Source organism: Xenopus tropicalis, chromosome 5, assembly GCF_000004195.4.
Source record: "Xenopus tropicalis strain Nigerian chromosome 5, UCB_Xtro_10.0, whole genome shotgun sequence".
In the NCBI taxonomy this organism is placed as follows: domain Eukaryota; kingdom Metazoa; phylum Chordata; class Amphibia; order Anura; family Pipidae; genus Xenopus; species Xenopus tropicalis.
Window position 1 is genome coordinate 73,875,964 of NC_030681.2, and position 25,533 is coordinate 73,901,496.

General features: G+C 39.0%; 1 protein-coding gene across 1 annotated transcript; it reads right to left on the reverse strand.

Annotated features, from left to right (window-relative positions):
- Positions 1-3,533: 3,533 nt before the first annotated feature.
- LOC100493862 lies at positions 3,534-15,600 on the reverse strand. Its single transcript, XM_002932125.5, has 8 exons — positions 15,286-15,600; positions 13,121-13,394; positions 11,010-11,147; positions 8,028-8,285; positions 7,342-7,433; positions 6,165-6,346; positions 4,907-5,076; positions 3,534-4,578 (listed from the first exon to the last, which is right to left on the reverse strand). Exons 1-8 carry the CDS (start codon positions 15,568-15,570, stop codon positions 4,397-4,399), a joined length of 1,581 nt encoding a protein of 526 aa, XP_002932171.2. The 5' UTR covers positions 15,571-15,600; the 3' UTR covers positions 3,534-4,396.
- Between the last annotated feature and the right edge of the window lie 9,933 nt (positions 15,601-25,533).

The following is a 25,533-nucleotide window of genomic DNA, read 5'->3' on the forward strand; positions in this document are numbered from 1 at the left end:
CATGGAAAGGCTGGAGGCCTATTTTTAATGGCAGCTGTAAAGAGCACTAAATGCACAGCCTCACTCAGTGCAGGTCACAGTTATATGCACATAAATCCAGTCTTCTGAAATAATGCAGAACAGCAATAGGGCAGAGATGACATTGTACAGCGAGCATGGATTTTAAATATTTATCTCATTGCAGGAGTTTCATCACATAACAGTGCAGGTATATGCTGTATTTTTGTTTTCCTGTCATAACAGTTAATCAACTGCTTGTTATTTATAATTATTTTGGGTGTCCTTGTTGCAATCCATTAAGAAACATTAACAAAACCTGACCTTTAGCATGAAAGTTATCTGCATCAGCATTCACCACAATGTGTGATCTAGGGAATGATACTAGAGCACAAAGGAATAGGAATTAAACCATGACAGGGGCTTGATGTCACTCAGGAAGGCAACCATATTGATAATATCACTGGCCCTGCTAGGTGCACATTGAATTTGCCCTCTAACTTGCTTACGTAATCACTTTGTCTAATGTCGAACCTCAAGATTTCAGGTTTCTCTGTAACCTTCTTGAAGGTCATGCAATTAACTTACAGATATACTGCTTTCATTCTGAAATAATATTTCCCTTTCATGACACACTGAAGCAATGTTGTATAGAATGTCCCCATACATAAATTTTTGCAAACTGCCCAACCTCCAAACCCATTCAATAGAATAGGCCTACAACTAATCTGAAATTGCCATTAGATACTCAGGGCCGGATTTGTAATGCAGGCACCCCTAGGCCCCCATTTCCATTCGGGACTGCTCAGTCGGGTCCGGAGCACTGGGGATCGGTGCATGGGGCATTAAAAACTCTTTGGTCTCCCGCCCCTCCCCAGTGCTTCGGACCCGAATTAAAAGCAGGAGCTGGATGGCATGCTGCCTCTAAAGCCCTGCCGCCCAAGGCACGAACCTTTGTGGCCTTGCCCCAAATCCGGGCCTGTAGATACTGGCAGCGTTGGGCAGAGCAGCAATCACAATCATGGCCAGGCTGTAATAATCAGGGCATAACAGAGCTTCGCCAAAATACACCCAAAGAAGAAAACCACCATCTGCAACAGCAAACCATTAAATCATCCCTGTAAGTTTCCAGCTGAATTGTAGAAATAGCTAAACATTATATTTTATGGTATTTCTCAACATGGACAGTAAGCAGACCTAGTGGATATTTAATTCAAATACTTACACAAGCTATTCCTTTACTGGCCATAAACAAGTCCTTTTGTGATCACCTGACACATTACAAGTTGTTAATGCATATTAGCTTTGGCAAGCTTGCTCTCTTGAGTATACAATCAGTTAACAAGAATTGGTAGATCTACACAGGGACCCTTATGGAAGTGTTGTTAAAATACTCTATAACTGTAAGGGACACTGAAGATCTTGATTCTGTGGCATCTAGATTTACTTACTCACATTATAGAGGACTAAATCTCATTAAACCTGCACCCAAACTATAATGGATGCATCAAAATAAATTTTTTTCATACTTATCATATAAATCAGGGGTGCCCAAGAGGTAGATCGCAGTCTACCAGTAAATCACTTTAAAGTTTTTTGTAGACCCCCGATATAAATGATTTTAGCGAGTCTTCTGGAACCATTTGTTTCCTAAAGTAACATGATGTTATGCTGTGTGGCATGAGCATTGCTGACATGCTGGAATCAGCCATTTAGGGGAAATCTTGCAGAGTCTCACAGCATGAGTGTGTTGAGTGCAGCTTCAAACACTGTTGGTAAAAGAACTTATAAATACATAAATAACTATAGGAAAAAATAAAGACCATTTAACAAAATTATTAAAAAGACTGTTTAAAGAAAAAAAAAAAACTGCATTTAAACATAGACTCCCCATAGAGTTCCCCTCTACTTTATAAAGCTGGATAAGAACCACTGGCACCCATTACCCAGGTTGCACACCATTCTTCTAATTTAAGTAAAGGCTCATCTTCTTTGTAAGGGGTCGAGTGTGACCAACGTTTAGTATTTGACTAGGCCTTGTAAAGACCACATTCACAAAAATATTTATATGTATTATATAGACCTATAGTGGAAATAAGGAAGGGCTAATGGGAATAACTTTAGGCTGGACCCCATTAGGACCTGCAGACAAGTCTGACGACCTGTATTACATTTGAAGTAAACTTGGACACTTCCTCTTAGCCCAAATCACAATACACTATTATATAAATATTTAAAATTTTAATATACACCAAAAAAGCAACTATTAGAACATGTAAACTAAAAGTTGTTCTGTGTATACATACACCCTACAATCAATGCACCATGTGACTTTGAAGGAAAAATGCAGGGCATGACTCTGAAGATTAAAAGAATGCTCCACTGGACTAAAACAGAATCCTCATCTCCAAATGTCAGAGAATGACATCTTGTTATATGCAAGTATACTGGCTCCGTGTATAAATGGCAAAAGGGATAAAGGCTAAAGAAATCATTACCTGGTACAATATGAATGAAGCGACATGTGCTCTCAGAAGAAAAACAACAAAAAAAACAACGATTCCAGAAGCCACACAAAGTTTCCTCTCAAGGTAACTTTGGGGGACTTCCTGAAATCACAGCGATGCGTATGCCATCCCACCAGCGATTTACATTCTTGCTGGTGGGATGGCATTGCAGAGAGATTAGTCGCCTGTGGCAACGAAGATCTGTCTCAGGGTGGCTAACCTCCCTGTCTGTCACTGCCCTTGAGCTATTGACAAGGTGCTACATGTTGTGGCTACAAAATGCCAGAAATACCCTGCCACAGACAGTACTGAGAATTGGCTATCACACACACAGGCAGTCATCAATATTTTCTGGTTTGTAGCCACAACAAGTAGCACAGAGTGTTATTGCCCTTAAGCACAGTTGTATGCTTATGAAGGACTTTGTAAGAACATTTTTTTGTACCACTTTGAAGCTGCTTCCAATCATTCTTGGCACCACTCAAATTATTACAGATACTGGAATATGTATGTCACTTTCCTCACTCCTTGGTGTTGACCACCAAGCACCCCTGTTTAATTTTAAAAAAAGCTGAGGGTCCCTGTGACTAGTTTGTGAGGACACATTATGGTCACACCTATACTTAAGACAGAGGGGGTGACAGCACTGCAAGATCCGTGGGCGCTTGTTGGAATTTAGTACAAACATGTGCCACAGTGTTCTATCAATACCAGTTTCACTACCTTGTGCTTTTAATGAATGGATGAATACCAATGATTGGCAGACCATGGTACAATGTGCTTCCTTAAGCATTTATGTGTGAAGGTCTATGCCACCACTCCAAGATGCTTTTTATTCATTTCAGAAGCAGCAACAGGCAGATGGGAGTTTTGTCTATTGCCATTTTCCCACTGGAGGGCAGTGACAGTCAAGGTGCCCTGAACCATGGCCCAATTGGTAAAAGCTCAACATCGAGCAAAGATCCCTTCCCTGTTCAAAATTCAGAGACTCACTAATTAATGCAGTAGAAGAAAAAATTCAATACATCAATTGCAGAAAGAGGCATTTATTGCCTTAAAGTCATTTACAAGTTAGTAAGCCTAGCACGTTCAAAAATGACTGCAGTAAAGCAGCTTACAAACCACTAGAGAAAATATTGCTAAAATATATTCACTTCTGGAAGACTCACAGGTAGGTCAATATAAAAAGACCTTTCTTTCTACTCAGACATCTTGAAACAAAGAAAATACTAAGAAATGGTTGCAAACCTGAAGATGTGCTTCTAATAAAGAAACTTAATTCTAAGCCAATATGGATGATCTCCAACTCCTAGCATCTGTAGTACAGACTGAGCGGCAATGGTTAGACATTTACAGCATGGCACAACACACCCTTACCCTGTTACAAGGCAAAGGGAGCATTATTACCAGGTGCAAAATTTGCTTCAGTTCTAGTAACACCCACCTTCCCAAGAACAAAAAAACAAGTCACTTGGAACATCCGTAAATACTACTATGCTTACTGATTAAGTGGCAAGGATTATTAGAACTGAAGCAAACACTGTACATATTGTCCCCAACAGATTTTAATCAGAGGGGGGACTTGGAGAAAAAAAAAATAGATGCTGTAAGTTGAGAACAGGCCACATTTTACACTGATACAAAAATATCAAATACATTTAATAACCCTAATGGATCAATTCTTTTAAGTGTTCAGTGAATCTATTTAAAATACAATACATGCCCTAAATATTAGGATAATGATTAGCAGTCCAGAAGGTCTAAAACTCCTTAAAGAGTTAATGTAGTGCATCTATAAAGAGATAATCGCAAAGGAGCAAAGCTAAAAACTGCAAAATAGTGCAGGAATTCAATCAAATCTTTTTTTTTTTTAAAATAATCTAAAAGTCTTGTTAAAAGTATAAAAAGGAAGAGATTATAGTTCCACTCTCGTAGATTTGGGATGCAAAACTGGCATAAGCACATTCATAAACAAATCCTTTCATTGCATCAATGTATAGTTGATGACCGGAATGCAAATAGAGCCAGATAAGCCTGGTAAGATGGGCAGCCATAGTATCACCGTGAAGTCTCTCTGGAGGGAGAAGAAAACAGTTTTTAAAGAAAACAAAAGCTTTTAACAGGGTGGCAAGTCACAAGAAAAATGTATCCTGCACTACTTTAAGTGAAGTGTAGTTGCTATGTAATCCATATTTCTGTGCAAAGATTTCTCAAAGTCAGTGAACTACTATCTAACCTATGTAGTGCCTGACTGCACCTAATCGCACAAAGCTGAGAAGTAAAAATCTTTTGCATCTCATGCAGTGTAATACTAGAACCTTAACACCAAAAGATAGTGAATTTTTCTATGTAGAATCTTTATAGTGTAACGTGGGGGAGAGAGGAGGAGGAAACTCCGTTACCTTCATAGATCTTTGTGTCGTACTCCAGTAGGTGAAACAAGCTTTCTGGTAGAAGGTTCCTGACCCAAAAGTTCTCTTCTTTGAGAAGCCAGTTACTTATAAGCTGCTTTCTAGTTAAAAATCCTTTAATATGTTCCAGATAGAAGGAATCACCAGATGTCATGTATAGCCTAAGACAGAAATGTAACATTACTGAAGCTGCAGAACATATAACACTGTCCCTAAATGGTACCCAGTTAGCTTTAGCCCTGGCATGCATTTCTACGTACTTTCAAGGCTTTTTCTGGTACTTCTATGCTGAAAACTCACTTAAAGAGTTAAAGACAAAAATCCAAATAGTTGCAGATGTAGAACATGGCACAGTAAAAAGGGCAGATTCTGAACCAATGAGTGAATAATGCATGACAGTTAATGCCTATGATTCTGCTCCAGCTCTATGCAAAGGAATCATAAACCAGCTGTATTCCATAGTCAATCTTTCTGGCTCACTGTGCCACCTGCAGTGAGTGACATTATACATTTGCAAAGCTTGGCATTAGCCCAAGTCAGTGGCACATTTGCCAGTTTGGATCTGCAGTGATCATTCCTATTTGATATCACAGGGCAACTTATTTTCCAGGGCTTGAAACAACCCTTATGGCTTATTATATTTAAGTTTTGTTCAAACAGCTCTAGCCATTGCCAGAAAAGAAATCAAACTAACATGTTACTTATGCAGTTGAGTGATGCTAGGAGTGTTTCTAATGCGTTCCCCTGCAGTAGATTATTTCATGCATTGCAGCTTAGGTGATGGCAGGACTACATACAGCCTGTATTTCCTATGTGAGTTTACTCATGGTTGTGCAGGCAAGTGCTGAATGCAGGTGGAACACAACTCCCAAATGCACTCCCACTGTGTTGCACAGTGAGTACAAAATAGAATAGGCTGCGCTAGACTTCGCTTGTTGTGTAACGCATGAGAATCCACCACAGGGGAAAGCAGGAACAAACAATAGTCTGTCAGAGCCTTATTAATACAAGTATATAAATACTTCCTAGTAACTTTGGAGGAGTCCTGGGATCCTATAGTCTCAGACCACCCTCCACTAAATTTAGACAGAACATGAGAAGACTGATCATACGCCATTTTGAGCAGGGCCTTCTGCCACTTTTCAGCTGTTTTTTTTTTTTTTTTTTTTTAAGTTATCTGTATGTTCATTGTACATGCCCATTTATTAGACCGAGCTGCAGAATGTTGGTGCAATCTTAATAAATGTACCTGTAGCACGGCAAGGAGTCAATTAACTTCCAATTGACATAGTTGCCAGCTGTCTCCTCCAGGGTGCATATTCGCATCATCTGGACTTTAGCTGCTGCCCAGAACTGCTCGTGATTAACCATGGAAACCTGAATTTCTGCTTTTAGCATTCTGTAAACGCCATCTAAAGTGTCTTGGTAGACCTGGAAATATATATTAAAGAAACACTTAACTAAAATGTTTAACTATTCAATGTTTCTCTTGGTATCTTCTGCAAAAAACAACATGTCCATAACAAAATTTGACTTGCATTTTTAAAGCACCACTCCAGAAATCAGCACTCTTTAGATTTCAAGGACAACTATTCCTAACAGCGGGTCTACCCCTGAAAACCACACTTTTTGCAGAGAATACACTGAGAAGTCTTACTCAAACATCCAACTGCAATCCTATTGTCAAGTCAGTGGCTTATAACAATTTCTTGAAAAATCAACTCAAAGCTTTTACTTTGCAGCACCTAATCAGGTACCAAGATAAAACATCCTAAATATGAGCACCCATGGATGTCATGTATATGACCTATCATTTCAGCTACTGCAAAATCATAAAGAGTGCATAAAACCCAGACAGAGTGGGTGAGAGGGAGGGAAAAGGGGGCTGTAAGGTGCATCCCAAACAGACATATGGTCCTGTCATGTATGCGATCCCATTGCAGGACAGATACAACACCCCCCTTGACTCACTGCCGAGGGGGGGGGGGGGGGGGGGGATGTGTGTACCTCTGAAAAAGCTGCCAGTGCAGTCAGAAACCTCTACCTGCCAAGAGCATAGGTACATTGTGCTTGGCAGTTAGGGACTTTGCAATACTTACATGCTTGGCAGGTAATGGGTTAAGGCTAGCCCACCTTTAAAGTTCTTTATAAAGCCATCTGACTTTACACCATTGTTTCCTTTATACTGGGGTTTAACTCCTGCTTACACATTCACACTTTTCTATTTCTCCTTTCCCTTTAAACAGGGCATAGCCTTCTATATTTACTGCCCAGAGTTGTGACCCATTTGGCCGTGTCTCACAGTGATAATTTCTCATCCAGTGCCTTTAAAAATGCAAGAAGCTTGGCTGGAAAAATTACAGCTTTTAATCTTTCAATTAGACAAGTTCAAAGTAAAACATTTGTATACCGGTCCTTTATCATACCTTCTTCTGCTTAAATCTCCCCCACTTTCGGCCTAGGATCCAGGCCAGAAGAGACCGACACATAGAAAAGTAGTTTTCCACTGTCTGAATACCTTGAATACAAAACAGGAATTTTAAATTCACGTGTAAAGGGACAGCTTATACTTTAAAGACTGCATTATTCATTTGTCTTTATGCAATGTTGATAATGTTAAAGAGGAGAGTGTCAGGAACATGTATTTGCCATATCCTAGAGCTTAACTACAATGAATTTGCCATTGAAAACAGAAAACATGTTTTAGGTTTAAACAAGAAGCTTCCCCAAATTAAACCATTTGGCCGAGCCCAATCTTGTGGGCAGACAGCCAGTAGTTTGGATCTGGCAGGGTATTGCAGGTCTAAAATCACTTGGTATTTCACCGCTGATAGCTGATCAGCTTCAAGACACAGACCGAAGCTTTGACTGCCCCATCAGAAAAATGCTGTGTGGTGTGAAAAATACACATGCTACTGTGCTTTTGGAAATGCTCCTTTGCAATCAAAACCAGCCAGAGGGAAACTATGGGGAACTCCAATAAAGGTTTAAGCAGGATTTTAAAGGCACTCTTTGTAACCCGCATACATATAACATATGTATTGTTTAGTAATAGACTAATTACAATTCTCTCAAAATTAAATTTATTCAAGTTTAAGAAGCAGGTGCTCACCTATATTCTCATCCCCACATGCCAGCTTTCCATTCCAGTAGTCATCTGTGATTGCATGAAGAGAAGCAAAGTACTGAACATCACAAGTGGAAGAGCCCCAACAAGACACTTTTATTTTGTCAAAGCGTTTCCACCATAAAAAGATTCTCTGCAGCTGCCTGGCACAGGACTTGGAAAGGCCAAAGAGCCAATAAGAAAAAAGCCACTGGAAACGATAGCGCATAAACTGGCAATAGAGCCATTCCAGATCTTCATGACCTGACAAGAACAACATTTTAAAGCAAAAAATGACTAAACCTTGGTTTCTCACTTTAACATTTGTTTCTTTATATTGGGTGGGTGTTACACCTTCCATTTACTCCAAAGGCAAGCACAAAAGTGCGGTTACTGGCTGAAATACTATAAGTTGGGCTAAGGACACCTAGAAAGAAGGGAGGATTGGGGAAACTGTGCTTAATGAACAGTACCCCAGGCTGGTTTGTTAGCACATAACTTGCCAACACCATTGATTTTACCAGTCCTTATCCTTTCATAACACTACACAAGTAAGATCAGCATTTTATTTTTCAAGACAATTTGCACACATATAGTATCCTACATCCATTTGTTGTACACTGTATATTGCTCTACTAACCTACACAATTTAGTTTATGGGAGGACAAAACCGCAAGCAAACCAGTTATCAATGGGCATTTTCTCATGAGGGAGCTCTTTCAATATTCATGGCTGGAGAGTTGAGTCTACTTTATTTTTTAGTGACTGAAGTGAAATGAATTCTGATATGGCAGTTATTTGCCTAACAGGGATCTCAGATGCACTTTAATTTTTTTTGCTTCAAGACAAAATGCTCAGCACCAATTCTAAAGAGCAAATTCATTAAATATTGAATCACCTACATAAAATATTCTTTGGAACATACATGTAGATATTCTATCCTGTTAATGGATTCATAAATATTTTACTTTTGAAATCTAAATGGTGAATGTAGTTTTGCTTGTATATGCCCAAAAGAGATTTGGGAAATTTTCCTACGTCTGTTAAGGTCTTGTATAATGCAGCATTTATAGCCTTACAGAATGAGTTAATTCCGAATATTGCAGGCATGACATCCTCTCAGTTTTAATTAGTTTGACCACAGGGTCCTTGTAGGCTGATGTGTATCCTTATTCAGCCAACTGCTGCAATCTCCTTACACTGAACCATCGGTTTAGTAGTTTTCCATTATCTTAACACGTTTGCAAATTGTTGCATAATGTCGCTGTTTAAATTGGTCTATATTTACATTTTGATAATAGGCAGGCCTGGGCTGGCAATCTGAATTCTCACAAGTGCCAGCAGGCTGCTGTAAGATGCCATAGACTCACTATTTATTGGGCCTGTTGTGGGCTGTATGGACCTCTGTTTATTTGAAATGCTGTGGCTTTTTTGAATCTCAGTCCAGACAGGCAATTCTATATTATACAAAAAGAGAACCAGATACTAAGCTACACTGGACACTTTGAACACATTTTGTGGGTCAGACAGGTGATTGTGGTATGGTACAAAATCCGGTCCCCACTACTGAAATACAAGTTGCATCAGATAAAGTGAGATGGTGTGTTTTGTTCATGAGCGTACTTTTGACAGCCATGTCAATTTCTATGGCAAAGCTTCTATGTAGTTTACACGCCAGATCTTACCATCGGTGCCTATTTTGACCAATGTAATTACATCCAACTTGTAGGATGTGATCTGTAGATCCAACTTTATCATATAAAAATCTCCCATGTAGTTAAGCTGTTAAGGGCAGTGGCACATGTGGCAATTAGTCACCAGTGATAAATCTTCGCTATTGCAGGCAACTACTCATTTAAATATCATCGCACCAGCAAGAATGTAAATTTCTGGTGGGATGGCATACGCGCCGCTTCAGTTTTCCTGAAGTCACCCAAAGTTTACTTGCGAGACAATTTCAAGAAGCCGAAGCAACATGTATGCCATCCTCCTGCTATTTACATTCTTGCTGGTGGGATGGCATCACAGGGAGGTCACCCAAGGTAACAGATTTATTGCAAGTGACTAATCTCCCCTTGTGCCACTGCCCTAAAGGACAAGAAAGGCTGCCATACAACATGACCCGAGTGGGTTGCTTTCAAAGGTTGAAGTGGTTTAGGAAAGTAGCAGATCTATAGACCACCTTTTTTTGCCTTTAAAGGCAAACTACCCCTTTATCTACCTGTGAATAGTGTTATTGCCTAGCGATCCAATTTTCCATTTAAAATCTATTTTGCTGGCAAGTTATGGGATAATTTTGAACCCATAAAAGCATGCAAACATGAATTTGTGCTAAACAGATACAACATGAACAAGTTGTAACAGAAAAAGAAAAGCTTTCCAGATTCACCCCTTAACATATTTAGATTGCATGAGTATGTGACCCTGTCATGAATAAAGAATAAAATTACTAAAGTGCCCAGCCATACCATATCTAATTTTGCTAGCTATATTTCCTCCAGCAACAAAGCAATAGGGGGTGCAAAATGCTGCATCTATGAGCATATTAGCTAGTGTGAGCTATATCACAATAAGGGTGGCCATACACAGCAAGATCCATGCGCTTCTCCCGGTATCCCCACCTATTGGTGGGCAATATCAGGCTAATTTGGTCATTTGGCCCTGGGGCCAAACAATAAAATTAGAGCGACGAGTATAGGTGCAATCGGTTCAGGGACTGCATCAACAAGCTGATGCGGTCCCCGATCCAACTGAAAAATCAAACCTGCCCGATTGAGCCCGACTTCAGGTCAGATGTGTTGGACAGGCCAGTCGTTCATGCTATACACGGGCCAATAAGTTGCCGAATCGGTCTAAAGGACTAATACTGTCAGCTAGAAATCGGTCTGTGTATGGCCACCTTAAGTTTACTGATGTAATTTATGTCACCTTATTTATGGGTTACTAAGCTTTTCAGTGAGTGTCTTACATTGCATACAACCGACTTACATTCCATGCTCATTTTTTGAAGAACATGAGATTGAACTTTTGTAAAATCCCCATGGTACTTCAGTGCCATATTATGTAGTTCTTTCCAGTCATACCTATACAGGCAGTTGTCGACATCTTCTAAGGATTCATCTGTAACTGCAAGGAGGAGATTGTGTTACCTCAGACTGAAAAAAAATTGAACACTACAAGCTCAGTGTTTAAATGTTTTATGGCTTTTCAGGTATGAGACCCATTATCCTGAATGCTTGGGACCCGTGGTTTTCTGGATAAGGGAACTTTCTGTAATTTGGATCTCCAACGCTCAAGTCTACTAAAAAGTCATTTAAATATTAATTAAACCCAATCAGATGGTTTTGCTTCCAATAAGGATTAATTATATATGAATGAATTATTTGCTTATAATTGAGTCTATGGAAGATGGCCTTTCCGTAATTCAGAATTTTCTGAATATCTGGTTTCTGGATACTGGATCCCATAACAGTAACGTACCTGCTAAAGATGCATAACCTTAGGAACTTTGACTTCTGTCTTTTTACCCAACCCAAAATATCTATGTAACCAGTCTCTAGATATTCAGGTACAATTTCTATGATGCAGAGACAGGATAACGGGATTATTAATTATACAATTTGCACAATATATTGCCCAGCCACTTGCTTCTCCGGAGGAGGTTTTTGAATGTGATGGTGCACATAGCTTGCACAATATCAAAGATTGTATTATCTGCACTAGTCAAGTCCATTCATTTACATGATTTCATATAACACCCCTTAAGCCTCCTACTTGGATGAGCAATTCTTCTGACTGAAATACATTGGTCAGGAGTAATTTTACTTTATTATTTTGGTTAATTTGGGCATATTGATGCCCCCTTTCATCTGAATAGACTGAAATAAAGATATTAAAACATGAGAGCAGCCCAACCACCTAAAAGGCAAAGGCCACTTGGCAACATTTCAGAATACATGGCATTACTTGTGACGCAGCAGTTCCATAGGATACTGGTTTCCCTATATTTATGGTGCTTTGCAAGTACAGTAACTTGCAATCAACATTCTGTAACTTTATAAGGATAATTCTGTGTTTTGTTCACCCAGATAAAACAAATGCTAATTATACAACCAGAATACATGGGTATTTGGAATATAGGGATGCACCAAATCCAGGATGCCGTTTGTGATTTGGCCAAGATTTAGCCTTTTTAGCAGGAGTCTGCTGAATCCACGCTCCTGGCAGAACAGAATTCTTTAAATCATCATAACTTTTTGGCACAAAACACAGAAGTTGAAAATTTTTCGCTGTGCACGCTTCTCTTTAACCCTTCCTTAAACTAATTAGCACATGCAAATTAAGGTTTGAATTTAGTTCGGTATTTGGAATCTTTCACAAAGGATTTGGGGTTCAGCCGAATCCAAAACTAGTGGATTGCACAGGAATGTACCGGTTACAATATATTGATTATTAAATGACATATAGGGGCGTATTTATTATGCTGTGTAAAACTAATACGCTGAAAAAACAGTAAAAAGCTGTAAAATAAATGGAAAAGATCGCCATCTGAACGCCGGATATTACGCCATTATTTTCCATAAGTTCTGGTGGAAGAAAAAACGTGTAACACAATTACGCCGTATTTACGACATTTTTACATGGCGAAGTCTGGCGAATTTTCTCACTTTTTTTACACAGCAAAATAAATATGCCCCTAAGTGATGTTCAACTTATTCCATATAATGGGAGAATTACCAGAAAAGGTTTGTAAACAGATTATATTAAAACAAAATGATGGTACCGCACAGGCTGTTGGAAGGCCATAAAAACGCATATTGCTGCAGGCATCCCAATGCTCCTGCATGCCTGAGGTAATTAGAGAATGCCATTATACTAAACTATACCCTCTGTTCCAGCTAAATGGGAGAGAAGATCAAACCAGAAACTTCAAAAATGTATACCCTTTATGGGAAAAAAAAAGTTTAGTGTATTAAGATAGCTATGTGCTGACCATATTTATTTTAGAGACAGTACATATTAGAATTATAAAATTTAAATGCAGGGAAAGCAAGAGTACACTTCAAAATGCAACTAGAAGATTTATACAGTCCACTGACCTTTGTGTTTTTCATCCAGTTGGCCTTTATTAATTCCCCAAATATCTTCTATAGCCTGATCAATTAGCTGGACAGGAGGAAGAGGAACCATTTCTTCTAAAGTGAGCCACTGTATCCAGTATCTTTTTAGGGGTAACCCTGAAAACAGCAAGTCCTGCAACTGTCTGTTGCAAGGCAGGGTCTTGTACAGCTTTCCCCACATGTACAGCAGCTTAAATGCTTCCTTTGGGGTGTAGTCAGTGCAACCAGTCCTAAAATCAGAGCCAAAGGCAAGCTAAAAACAAAACAAATGATGGAAGTGATGAAAAGGCCATGTTACCTTTGTTCAATCCAGATTTAGCTAGCAGTCTTAAACATAGGCGGATTTTCAATAAAGCCAAGGGAGGCTAAGCCTCCCCAAAACTGCTTGGCAACTTTAAAAAAAAAAACCAAACACAATCCAAACATCCTAACAGATGGATGGTAAGTTAACACTTTTCCCCTAAAAAGCTCATTGTGCTTTTATATATTTGTTTTTTGCACGTATTTTTTTTCACATTTGTCATTGTTTTGTTCATTTCTAGCTAGTTTCAGTGGCACCAATGTTGTGTATCAGTGCCAGGGCCTTAATATCTGCCATCTGTACCCACTGCCTCTCACTGCACTGGTTTTGTAAATACAGGCTGCGTCTGACTATAATATTAATAAATATATAAATTATATATATATATATATATATATATATATATAGTGTGCCTGGGATGTCAGTACCCACTGCCTCTCTATAAAACTAACAAACATCTAAAGGGTGGTTCACTTTTATGTTAACTTTTAGTAGGTTATAGAATGGCCTATTCCTAGCAAATTGCAATTGGTCTTCCAAATTAATTTTTTTTTTTTTTTTTATAGTTCTTGAATTGCCTCTCTTCTGCCTCTTTCCAGCTTTCAAAAAGTATTGTTCTGCAAGGCTACAATTTTATTATTGTAATTTTTGTATTACTTATTTTTCAATGCAGGCCCCTTAACTATTCATATTGCCATCTCTTGTTTAAACCACTACCTGGTTGCTAGGGTAAATAAGACCCTAAGCAACCAGATAGCTGCTGAAATACCAAATGGAGAGCTGCTGAACAAAAAGCTAAATAACCGAAAAACCAATAAAAAAAAAAAAAAAAAAAAAAGAGGACCAATTGCAAATTCTCAGAATATCAATGTCTATATCATTAAAAGTTGATTTAAAGGTGAACTACCCCTTTAAGCTAACTAATCGCAAATGTATGGAGAACCCCTCACAGAAGTGCATGTATAAAAACTTACATCCTAAGCATTTTAGGGTAAAAATATATCACTCCCACCCACACTTTTGCACAGTATCCCAGGTCGTTGGGAGGTTAATTTTTTATACCAGCAGCAAATCAACTAAGTCTCATATTAGCTTTAAGTATGGAAATATGACTGAACCTGGTCACAAGACTGAACATAGGTCTGCCACATAATTTAGCATGGCAACTTAAAAATCCACATGCTGCATGGCTTATTAGCAACAGATGCACATTTAAAACCCCTGACTTCAAGGAAACTAGCTCTGCTTCAGTCTTGAATACAATTAGTGATAATTAGCCACTTAGCAAATACTTAGGTTAGCAGATAAAATAAACAAAGTGTGCCTTAGTGTTCTGGTATCCTGAACACATACTTTGTTCTCTTTTAGGCTACAGGTAGAGACAACTCCAAAAGGATGAATTCCACCCTGTCTCTATAGCAATAGCAGGAATGGCATGAGCAAACCACCTCACAAACATACAGAATTAGGCCAGAAAACTTGTAGTCTAACATTAATCTTAGAGAAATAGTGTGGCACCAATTCCCAGCTCCTTACAGAGAATGGGAGGGGGTTAAATAATCAGCAAGAAGAAGCTACACCTGTACTAACTCAGTGCAGTGATTTAGCAACTTCTCACAGAAACAAAGTTAGATAAATGGAAAAGATCACCTATACAGAGAAAAAAAAAACAAAAAAAACAAAACACATTTTAATAAATCTTGTATGAAAGAAAACACCCCTGTGGAAACCATTACTTTGTTTCAACAGGTCATGTGTGAAATCATTGGGGCACAAAAAAAAATTAAATTGCTTTATGGGAACAGAAATAAAGACCACTGCCAATGCCAATCTGGACACCCACCGTACAATGTCGGGCCCACAGGCTGTCAGTGTTGCTGACCCTATAAAACATTCTACAGGCTCCACCAAGTTTAAGCAGGGAGAAGGGATCCAGCAACTCAAACACCATTAGCAGGACTTCATCACTCATATCCAGGAGCCTACAGCAAGGGGCACTATCAAAACACACATCCCCATCAGGATTCCAGGCGTCCTTCTCAGTATAGTCCCAATAATGTCCCACCTGTGGGACTGCATAGGTGCCTAACCACATCTTGTATAGCTCCACACTGCCCTCACCCTCCATTCCACCTGTCTAATTACCCCTATTGTAGGGCGGGGCCGGTCCAAGGTTTAAAATGTGTAGGACTGTTCCATATGTCATGTCGGAGGGGGGATGCAAAATTTTCAGAACTGCTGTTTTATAGACCTTTAACTATTATCAGCAATAACTTCAATTAATTAGAGTCGGCGCATAAATATGCTATATAGATATAGTTCTTTCTCTCTAGTTAAACACAATACTGTTGGAGAGGGAAACGGCTTAAGCATAGGAGGGGGATGACTTTTTTGTTTTGGGAGGCTAAAGATGGGCCATATATAGTGGCAGATTTATCAAAGTATGATTATTGGATTGGAAAAAATTTGGAGCAGCCACGATAATTTGTGTAAATTGTGTACAACAATTTTGTGGTTGCGATCTGAAAGTTACAAAATTTTTGAATCCGAACAATGCTAAAGGGCGCAAAACCTTTCTGACTTTGAAACTTCAATGCATGATTTTGGAAGCCTCCCATAGGACTCAATGGCACTCTGCAGCTCCAACCTGGCCCAAGGAAAGTCTCCCATAGGACTCAATGGCACTCTGCAGCTCCAACCTGGCCCAAGGAAAGTCTCCCATAGGGCTCAATGGCACTCTGCAGCTCCAACCTGGCCCAAGGAAAGTCTCCCATAGGACTCAATGGCACTCTGCAGCTCCAACCTGGCCCAAGGAAAGTCTCCCATAGGGCTCAATGGCACTCTGCAGCTCTAACCTGGCCCAAGGAAAGTCACGATACCAAAGCTTGAATGAATTCCAAAATGTTCATACTCGTAACAAATACGTTTGTTGCGGAAATTGACGCAAAGCACGAAAAATATTGTGGAAACTACGCAGTTCTAAAAATAAGAAAAAATACAATTTTTTTAAAATTCGTACTCTAATGAATGGGCCCCAGAGACTGACCTTAAGCTAATGTGAGACTTAGGGGGAGATTTATCAATCCACGAACAATCCGAATGCGTCCGAATGTGCTTTTTTCGTAATGATCGTTATTTTCGCAACAATTTGTATTGTCGCGCCGAGTACGAAAGTTTCCGATTCGTTCAAGCTTCAGTATCGTGACTTTCCTTGGGCCAGGTTGGGGCTGCAGAGTGCCATTGAGTCCTATGGGAGACTTACCTTGGGCCAGGTTGGAGCTGCAGAGTGCCATTGATTCCTATGGGAGGCTTCCAAAATCATGCACAGAAGGTTCAAAGTCGGAAAGGTTTTCCCAACGTTTACGATCGTTCAATACGAAAAAGTCGCGACGGCGACGAAAAAGTCACGATCTTCAGAAATGATTGCATCCAATATGAGTTTTTCCCATTCGGGATTTGAATTTGTGTCTTAATAAATCTGCCCCTTAGGGGCCCATTCAATAAACCACGATTTTTTTTTCCAGAAAAAAAACAGTTTTTTCTAAATTTTAGAACTTTTCATAATGACCACTATAATATCGTAAAATAGTACGACTTTTTCGAAATGGTCGTAGTCTTTGCAAAAAATACGACTAGTTTTCAAAGTTAACGAAAACCACGAAAAAGTCGTACTATTGATACTGAGCGGAATGTTATGTTTCAACTTCAGCTATTTACATATGTGCATTTATTGGCCCTTAGTTATGATGACCACTTCCTGCACACTGCAATATAGTGTTATGCAGGGCGTGAGCACTTCCTCTTTGGCATTCCTATCATTAACAGAAGGTGTTGCACATTGAGCCTGGGACCTCAACTAGGCCCAGAAGCCTGTGCTCTAGAGGAAGCCAATCCATCTAGTGATTCTAAATCAGGGATCAGGGACTCCGTGGGTGAGGAAGTCATCTGCAGGTTAGACTCTGTCATAGCACGTGTGACTTAGTTCAGGGCTATTTAGCAAGAGCAGCTGTGTTCTCCAACAAGGGAGAAATTAGTGGGTTTAGTACACCCAAGGCTCTGCTGCCTTATTGTAGGGACCACAGTCAGACACAGGTGTCAGGCTAATCTTAACCCCTGAACCACCGTTGTTGTAGGGATCCGGTCCAGTAAAGGTAGACACCCTTGGGACTCCTGTATAGTATCCCACATCTATCTCCACCGGGGTGCTACACTGTTCTGCCACTTTGCAACTGCATTTGACAATTGTGATATTCTACCTCAGTGCTGTGAGTATTAATGCTGCATATGCTGTGTACCATCAATAAACCAAGTTCAATGCAAAAGAACCTCTGGCGTCCATATTTACATCATATATATATATATATCTTTGGCAGTGGAGAGTTGCAGTTCAGCAACATCTCGTAAGTGCATTTCTTCCATTTTGTGAAGGCCCAGCCTGCGTGTTGGAGTTACATGTACCCGTGCTCATACCTACTAGCCAGAATTGGCAAATACTGGCCAAATTAGGGTTATAAGTACCTGTATATAATGCCTGTGTATAGTACCTGTGGGAGTGGGATGAGATCTACAGCAAAAGTTGAGGGTTGGCTCTCAGGTAAAGTTTACAGCCTGCAGATTCTTCTTTTCAGTCTTCATTTCTGCACTGCCTTCAGTTTGTAATATCACCCCGAGCTCTGTCTGCATCTGTGCCTTGATTGGCCAATTTTACTGTCTATCAAGAAAGCTGTGCTCTGATTTGAGAATCAGCACAGCTGATTACAGCAGAACTGGAGCTTGCAGGAACAAGTGCCAAGCAGGTTTGGAGAGGCTTAGCCTCCCCTAGCCTTAATGAAAATCCGCCTATGCAGAGGACCTCTTGTTTTTTCAACGTATGAAACAACCTGTGGGCCAAGATGTGGTTCAGTGCCTGGGTTACTAGAGAGTCCTGTGAGGCAGTGGGGACCATTACGCATTCTGTTTGGATATGGAGACTATTATAAATGTTGATGCACCTAATGTAAGGTTTAAACATCAGTATCATAACCACTGAATTTATTCCTTGTGTTGAATTTAGACAAAGTATATTATATATTAAAGCCACACCAAACAATCTGTAATCATTAGCATTCCTTTCTGCGTTTCCCTGCAGAACGCAACATGCTGCATTCCTGCTGTGTTTGGCATTTATATGCGCTTGTGTGTGTACAGCAGGAGTGGGCAAACTACGGCCCGCGGGCCAACTCCACAAGTCTCATCATGCGAGACTTCTGGGGACTGAGGCATCTGGGGACTGATGCAGCGGAAATGGTGTAATGCTGGCCCGGCCCGTTGCTAAGTCAATGTGGCCCCTGAGCCAAAAAGTTTGCCCACCCCTGGTGTACAGGCACATAGGGAAGAACAAAATGTGTTCCTACCTGTGCTCCACTGCGGTGGAATGCAGAAAACCACAACACAGGGAAACGCAGAAAGAAAAGCTCGTGTGTATGAGCCATGAGGGCTGCAGGCAGTATATTTAACATATGTTGCTAAGGACTGCAAATCTTAAAAAGATTAATCTTTATCCTTTCCCTAAAAAACAACATTGTGAGACAAATAAGTGCTAACTTAAATGGCAACAATGGCAAATTGTTTCTCCACCAACCAGTATGCCAACACATATGCTTGAATCATGGAAGTAATTGTCTTTAACCTGGCCCTACTCTTTCCTTCTATTTCCTATTAGTACTGATGGCATGGTCATTAATCCTGTTAGTTCAGTTCTGCCTTGATCAAATTAAGGGGGTTGCTATTTCTAGGGGAGATTCTCCATTTAAAAGCTGTTTAAAAACTTTAGGAGCTGATGTTGAACACCACTATGTCAGTGGGCCTTAGGCAAATGTACATTTTTCCTGTTTATAAGAGGCCAAGGTTATATCAGGCACAAAGCCATAGCAGCCACTTTTCCTGGTTTAGTGCACAGACTACTGTATAACTAGTATCTGATGCTGGTTACTGGACATAAATATCCTTGGAAATTATTTGGACTTTGAAGACAATACTTTGCCCTTATTTCATAGTCAGACCCACAGCACTTAAAACTGTGCTTCTTAGCTGGTCTGCCATTTTCTCCCTGTAATACAGACAAATTTGCACATTTGATATATGGCATAAAAATGTAATTCTGAGCAACTTGCTTTAATTAATTTTCAAATATTGTAGTGGTAAATGCAATTGCATTTGTCTGTCCCTTTGTGTTATTTGCACTGCTGGCTGTGCTTTAGAAGCAATATAACAGACCCATCCCATCCCCATAAGTAAACTTATCTGTAAGAAGAGTACAAGGCTTGTTATGAATTGGAGTCTTGGCTGAAGGAGAACTGGCTTCTGTTACATTGCTTCAAGAACCAGTGGCACAGAAAAGGAAAAAAAATGCACGTTTCAATTGGAATTGCATCTACAAATAAGTCTAAAACCTTCAAATTATTTAGTTATTGTATACTGGAAAATTGCTTTAGAAATACTGTAAAGAATAAAGAATTGTTCAGTTAGTCTGGATGACTAATTTATGAAAGGAAAAGTGGTGTTAGAAAGACTTTATAATTTAATAATTGCTTGTATTTCTCTAGACAATGACAGACAACCCATCCTACTGGGCCTGCAGAAAAGAGAGGCTAGAACACCATGGCTGTGCCTTCAAGGATCACGAAAGACCACCTGGCTACAACTTCTCTAGGCACTTTGCCAGCAGTCCATCAGCTTGCCCTGTGTGCCTAAGGTAATTTCCATCATACTGAGCCACCAAAGGCATTGTAATAACTTCCTTTTTTAGTAAACTTAAGGTATGGTGATTCAAAATATGGAAAGATCCCTTATCCAAAAAACCACTGGTCCCCAAGTATTCTGGATAACAATTTCCATACCTGTACTACAAAACTATGTTAGAACATGTACTATTCAACTGTTAAAGAACACCTTTGCCTGGAGACCATTCAGCGTAGGCATATCTAAAAAAACCAAAATATATTTAATATGAGTCCTATTCCTTCAAGCAAAAAGATGCTTTTTAAATTAACGTCTTATTGTGTATTATACTTTTGAATATGCTTTCATAATTTCTATAGTTGTTGCAGTTAAAAATCTACTTTATTAAATGCATGGTACTTAACGTATCATCCGTTAAGCTGGGCAGAATATATTTAATACAATAATTTTTACTACTTATATTTTAATGTAAGGTAATTAGGGGTGATATTAAATGAAGCCTTTCCAAATTTGTCTGTCTTTTGATTTTAAGGTTGGGGAAGGTGGTTTTCACAATTTAAAAGGAGCAATATGCCTTATTTTTTATTTTCCTTATATTTTCACGTCATATTATAAAGTGATATATAAATTCGCTGGTGTGGGTTCGTTTGCCTGTATGTAACTTTGTGAGTGATTGTTTATATCACTGCTGGGTAATTGTTCTGTGTGGGTGTGTCACTTTCCTCACCTATATATTCACCTTTGTGTTAATATATGTCAGACTGTGTGCATGTGTGTGCTGGCAAGTCTGGGTAAATTTGAGTCTCATTGTTGACCCAGAGCCAGGTAAACAGGCACAAAATAACTTAACCATGCAAGCAACAGATGTTACAATGTGTTCTTGCTTGTTTAGGCTTTGGATTTTACAGCAACAATATATGCGCCATGGTATTGAGACTGCTCTTGTATTAACAGTATTACTTGGTTGGAAACTCCAGTGGAATTGCAACAAATTATATACAGTGCATCTTCAATTTTACACACCTTGATTTTACGTTTTCCCATATTTTACACTGTTTTTTGTGGCCCCGCCAATAAAATACTTAATGCATTTCCCTGAATTTACATATTCCTGGATTGTATACCATTTTTTCTTGTCCCCTGGAAAACGTAAAATAAAGGTTCTACTGTATGCGCGTTGCACTGCTACAGAAAATAAACGTCCTGTTAGATAGTTAGAACTCACTATTTAATAAATACAAATGAATAGAAAGTGGGTGAGTTTTTATAAACATTTTGATAAATCTGCCCCAGTATGTTTGCAGCAGTTATTAGCACAGCTATGCTCGATACATTATCCACAGTTTTTCTATTTATATATGAAATATGCTGAGTGCACTGTATTACTGTTAGACAACCATACTTAAAAGCAGTATTCATATATTTATATACAGTATTAAATAATTATGAAGGAAACACTAACAAGCTTTTTTTCATAATGATTTTTTTTATTTTAAAACAGTTTATAGGCATAACATTGCCACAGCCAGTCCATTTAGGAGCATGCAATATTAAAAACAGAGAAGGGCTTGTATATCAAATTGATGAAGGATTTATTTGTTTTTTGGTTTAACTGTCCTCATTTTGTCCAAAGGAGTGTGCTTTTTCATTTGTTTAACACTAAACAGTGGGACAAAAAGTGCTCCTATGTAATCACAAGAGTTTGCTTATGAACTCAATACTGAAAGTGAGACAGCACACCAACCACATAAAGTAAGGGATTTTTTTTACCTGTGGATCGGGACCCAAAGATGACTCAAATATTTTAATACAGTGACATTTTTTTCCCTACAATAGTGAATGTTTGTGTACAATATTAATCATAAACCATTTCTTGGCTTGCAAAGTTGACTTTAGACTAAGAAAAAGCTAAGAAACCCTGATATAACATAAAAGATGTGTGACAATGGGTTAAAGTCTACTAAATTCTGTAAACCTTGGATACACTGTCAAGTGTTTTGAAGGGAACCATTGCACCTGGATGCATTGGTCCCTGAAATATTGTGCCTGGTGGTTAATATTCCCCAAAGTGGAATAAAATGATATTGGAGTAAGAAATACTATATAAGTTAAAGTGGACTTAAAGAACATCCGATTCACAAAATCCATTTTGTATGGTGGTTTTGTACACAATGGAATTAAATGAAACGCCACTTTAGTGAATATTCTCCATACAATTTACACCACTTTGAAGTTGGTGTACGTTTTTTGAAGTTAAAAATTACATTTTAGATGGAGATAAAACTGATGTCAAGATGAAGTTAAACTGGTATGAACTAACAGTTTATGCCAAATTTGTCTTTTACTTTTGGGAATTTTTCCTTCATGTCAGTAAACTCTGGGGTCCACCTTAGAGTGTACCAGTCATTCATGCATCTGCCTTATTATTCTGCATTGGGGGTTTATGAAATGCATTTACTATCAGTGTACACTGTAGTTGTGACAGGCATAACCTACCTGTTGCAATCTCTTATCATATGTCTGTGTTTGAGTTCTGGCAACCAAAACATGTAAAAACCAGTGTCATCACATTGGTACGTTTATGTAGATTCTACATACTGATTTTGCTAAAAATGAAAGTCTGGTATAGTGGCACATTCAATATTTTTACTGAAAAATAGTAAGTCAAAAATACAGATAAGACAAGATATCTTACACAACAGTTTTTGCACAAATCAGTCTCTTCGGAGACCTTGTGAATCCAGTGTGTGCAGTTCTTTAAAAAGTGTATGTGTGTGGTGGTGATATGGGGGATGCAAACACAGTATACCTTGCAGTATATTCCATTAATCCGCTAGCAAAAATGACAAATGACACTTTTGAAGGTTTCAGTAAACCTGTAACTGAAGCACTGTAATAGACGATAAAGAGACATTGCCCAAATATAGTGCATTAAGCAGTAGTCAGGGTAAGTACCATATGCAGTAGTCAGGAACACCATGGTGGGAGCATATGGCAGAAAAAAATAAGGTAACAATCTGTTCCACATCTGTGTCTTTTTCTCTCAGACTCTTTAGATGTGATTTACACAGTCTGAGGAAAGAAGTGCAAGAGCCCTTTAGTTCTCTTTCAGGCAGCACTTCTTCCCCCTGGCCTGGCTACAGTCTGCACCTTACATTAAATAATATAATCTGGTGTGAGGTACAGACTGCAGTGTTAGGGAGGCGCTTGCTAGCCGTGTAATGTGTTCTCTACCACTCCATAACCTGTGCATCTGAATGAAGTTAGGGGGTGGGTAGGGGGTGAAAATGGAGCCAAACCATATCTCAAGAGACCTTTGGCAATTATTTAATCAAGGAAGGAAGTGTACACTATGAACACTGCCTTCCTTATAAAAATGTGCCTTTTATTCTAATCTTGTATTCACAAACCTACAAAGTTCATATAAGACAAATATAACACAAACATGGGTGCATGCTTTGTGTTCTGCATGATAACGTTATATTAAACATCTGTCTATCTATGCATCTACAGGTTGTACATGGCCCAATTGCCAATGTGATTGGCTACCCATTTGAGAGACTAGAAGAAAGACCAGTATTTCACATAATTTTGCTTTTCCAAAAATGTTTATGTTACACGTGTGCCAAGCAGAATAGGAGTTTAAGCCCAGGGTAGAATGCAAGCGCTGCTGGTTTCATTTTGATTACTTATTTCCAACAATAATGGGTCAATGTAGATTTAAATGACTGAGTTGCCATGTCCCTGTATAGTCAAAGCAAATGGGAAAACACAGAAATCACTGTTACAGAGAGTATACATCATACACAATATTCCCTGCCTCAGTTATCATAAAAACCCAGCTGTGTTTTCAGGTCATAAGTGTAGCTTGTGATCTACTTACTGAATCCCACCGTACAAGCACATTCAGACAGTTCCTGTTTTTTATATATATTTATAGGGCCTATATCATTCATAAGGTTTCATAACTCTTGGGTTGTAAAGCAATATTAGCTAAGCCTTGCAATGGTCCGTAATTTATAGCAATCCATAGGCAGAATGTGACTGCAGGGCTGCCATCTTTCCTGGAAAAAAATACCAGGCTTCTTCTATTAGAATTGTAGTACTGTCTTTCTCCCTATTAATAACACTGTCAATAAACCAGGCTAGTAAAATACAGACTAGTTGGTACCCCTATGTGGCTGCCTTTAATGACTACATGCTGATCAAATCACAATAGAGTTGGCAGACTGAACTAGGCACAGAAATAAGTGAATAAGATGCTCATGGCATTACATGCTGCAGGGTAAGGCTTAAGCACCCCCTCCAAATATTACCTGAATTGTATTATGAAAATCCAGTTCGCCAACTTTTGACATGAGGCACTTTTTGTGGCAGTGGATGGCTCATTATTTTGCACTATGCAGGACATATTTGGATAAATACAAATTAAGTGTGTTAATAGAATGAGAAATGTTACGTGTACAATACACTGGTCATATATTAAGAGGGGCATTTGCTAACATTTGTATTTTTTATTATTTGTGTTTTTTTGTGTGCTAAACTTTGTTTTTTATCAAGTCAAAACCACAAAAAACACTAAGGGTAAAGACACACAGAGCTACTAGTAGCAGCTACTTTTTCGGGGGCTACTAAACACCAAAAAATAACCTGCCATAGACAATACTGAGAACTACCTCTGCTAAAACACATGTAGAGACAATTATCAGTAAATGATCAGCATTGTCTATTTTAGTAGCCACTACAAGTAGCTCCTACTAGCAGCTCTGTGTGTCTTCACCCTAAGGGCAGTGGCACACGGGGAGATTAGTCGCCCCGCAACAAATCTTCGTTGTCGTGGGCAACTAATCTCCCTGCAATGCCACCCCACTGGCTAGAATGTAAATTGCCGGTGGGATGGCATACTTGTAGCTGCAATGTCCCGAAGTTGTCTTGAGAGAAAACTTCAGTTGACTTCGGGACATTGCAGCGGTGCGTATGCCATCCCACCGGCAATTTTCATTCTAGCCGGAGGGATGGCACTGCGGGGAGATTAGTTGCCTGCGACAACGAAGATTTGTTGCGGGGCGACTAATCTCCCCGTCTGCCACTGCCCTAATACAAAACTTCGCTATCTGAAAGCTGTCGAGCTCATGTAGAAGTCTATTAGAGTTGCCCTATGAAAATTGTAACAATATTTATTTAATTTGTGGTTTTAGAGGTTTTCAGGGTTTTTTCCATTTGTAAGTCCATGAAGATTTGTAGGAAAAGGTAAAAACCATGAATAATTCATGCTTTTTAAGTTCTTTTTGCTCTGCAATTTATTTTTTCAATTTTATCTTCAATTATTTGTGCTTTTTCAATTCAGATCTTTTAATAAATGACTAGACAT

Excerpts from the sequence above, each read along its gene's own strand:
- LOC100493862 (XM_002932125.5), bottom strand. The coding sequence starts at position 15,570 with ATGGAGGGTGAGGGCAGTGTGGAGCTATACAAGATGTGGTTAGGCACC. Across the intron at positions 7,434-8,027 it reads ATGTGGGGATGAGAATATAG|GTATTCAGACAGTGGAAAAC; the intron begins GTGAGCACCTGC and ends TTTGTATTCAAG. Across the intron at positions 5,077-6,164 it reads GACTCCTTGCCGTGCTACAG|GCTATACATGACATCTGGTG; the intron begins GTACATTTATTA and ends TTTCTGTCTTAG.